The sequence below is a fragment of the Leptonychotes weddellii genome, chromosome 16, assembly GCF_054177405.1.
Source record: "Leptonychotes weddellii isolate Sample4059 chromosome 16, ASM5417740v2, whole genome shotgun sequence".
Classification (NCBI taxonomy): domain Eukaryota; kingdom Metazoa; phylum Chordata; class Mammalia; order Carnivora; family Phocidae; genus Leptonychotes; species Leptonychotes weddellii.
This window is the reverse complement of record NC_138384.1, coordinates 11842704-11843780: the sequence shown is the minus strand read 5'-3', so window position 1 is coordinate 11843780 and position 1077 is coordinate 11842704. Positions and strand designations below refer to the sequence as shown.

Here is a 1077-nt window from a genome sequence, read left to right as displayed (position 1 = left end):
GATGCCAGTATGCTGTTTCCAGGGAGGGCTGGATGCTATAGGGCAAGACAGGTCCACCAGTGGCACTGAAGTGTGAAGGCAAAAGCCTAAAGCCTCAGCCTCCTCCCACACCACTGTCAGGACCCACATGAAAGCATGCATCTCAACCTCATCTAACCCTGGATCCTCATCCCCCTCTTGGGCCCTTAGCACCAGAAGCTGGATCATCCCAGGGGGAGTTTCCCACAGTGCCAAGGCAAGTGGGAATTACTCCTGGCAAGAACAAAAAAGAACTTTATGAAAACAACCTGGAAGGGCAGAGCACATTTATTCCAAGAAGGCTGCAATCCTGAGAATCGAGTGCCCATTGGCATTGGGTCATGTGGCATAGTCTGTAGTGTTAACGGTTAAGGCCTCTATTAGCAGTGACTTGCTGTAAGACCACATTGGCTCATGGCCACAAACAAGAGTAGGGACCCACACCCCTGTTCCCCCTCCCCCATCAAGTCAGCCTAGGAACGAGTGTTGAGCAGGAACTCTCTTCTCAGGCAAAAGCCTGACCTCTAAGGAAGGCCACAGGAAATGCCTCGAAGAGCCTCTTCAGGGTTGGCCTTACCAAGGACCCCAGCCATCTGCTAAAGCTGGTCATCCTTTTTCCAGGCCCTCATGGAGAGTAAGGAGGCCAAGGCCCAAGGCGGGCCAGAGATCTGTAAAGGCCAAATGGGACACTCAGCTTAGGACTCGCCTGTGTCCAGAGAGAGCAGAGGCTAGCCCTAGACCACAGTCAACCAGGAGGTCACAGTCCTATTCCCAGGCACCATCTGTTTCACCAAGCTTCAGAAAGGGCTGGGCCCAAGCTCACGTTGGCTGGCTTCCTTTGGGAGCAGGTTCATAAAGGGGTGGGTAGAGAGTAGAAGGCTGACACTTCCATGGGGGAAGGAAAGGTGGGGCTGCTGTAGCTCCAGGTTTTCTCCTCTTACAGAGGGACAAGCTTCTGGGAAAGAGCATCAGGTTGAGGTCTCACCCCCTAGCAGCTGCAGGCTCAGGCCCTGAGTGTCCACTTCTACCAGGTGGACACTGTAGTTCCCGAGGCCCTAG

At 54.0% G+C, this 1077-nt stretch overlaps 1 protein-coding gene across 8 annotated transcripts in view; it reads right to left on the bottom strand.

Moving 5' to 3' along the window:
- Positions 1 to 288: 288 nt before the first annotated feature.
- Positions 289 to 1077, bottom strand: part of FCSK (fucose kinase) — a 31305-nt gene continuing 30516 nt past the window's right edge. For all 8 annotated transcript variants that reach the window (XM_081806356.1, XM_081806357.1, XM_081806358.1 and 5 more), the window contains one exon: positions 289 to 1073. In XM_081806356.1, the coding sequence (XP_081662482.1) occupies positions 987 to 1073 (87 nt within the window). In that variant the 3' untranslated portion in view covers positions 289 to 986. The remainder of the gene's footprint in view (positions 1074 to 1077) is intronic.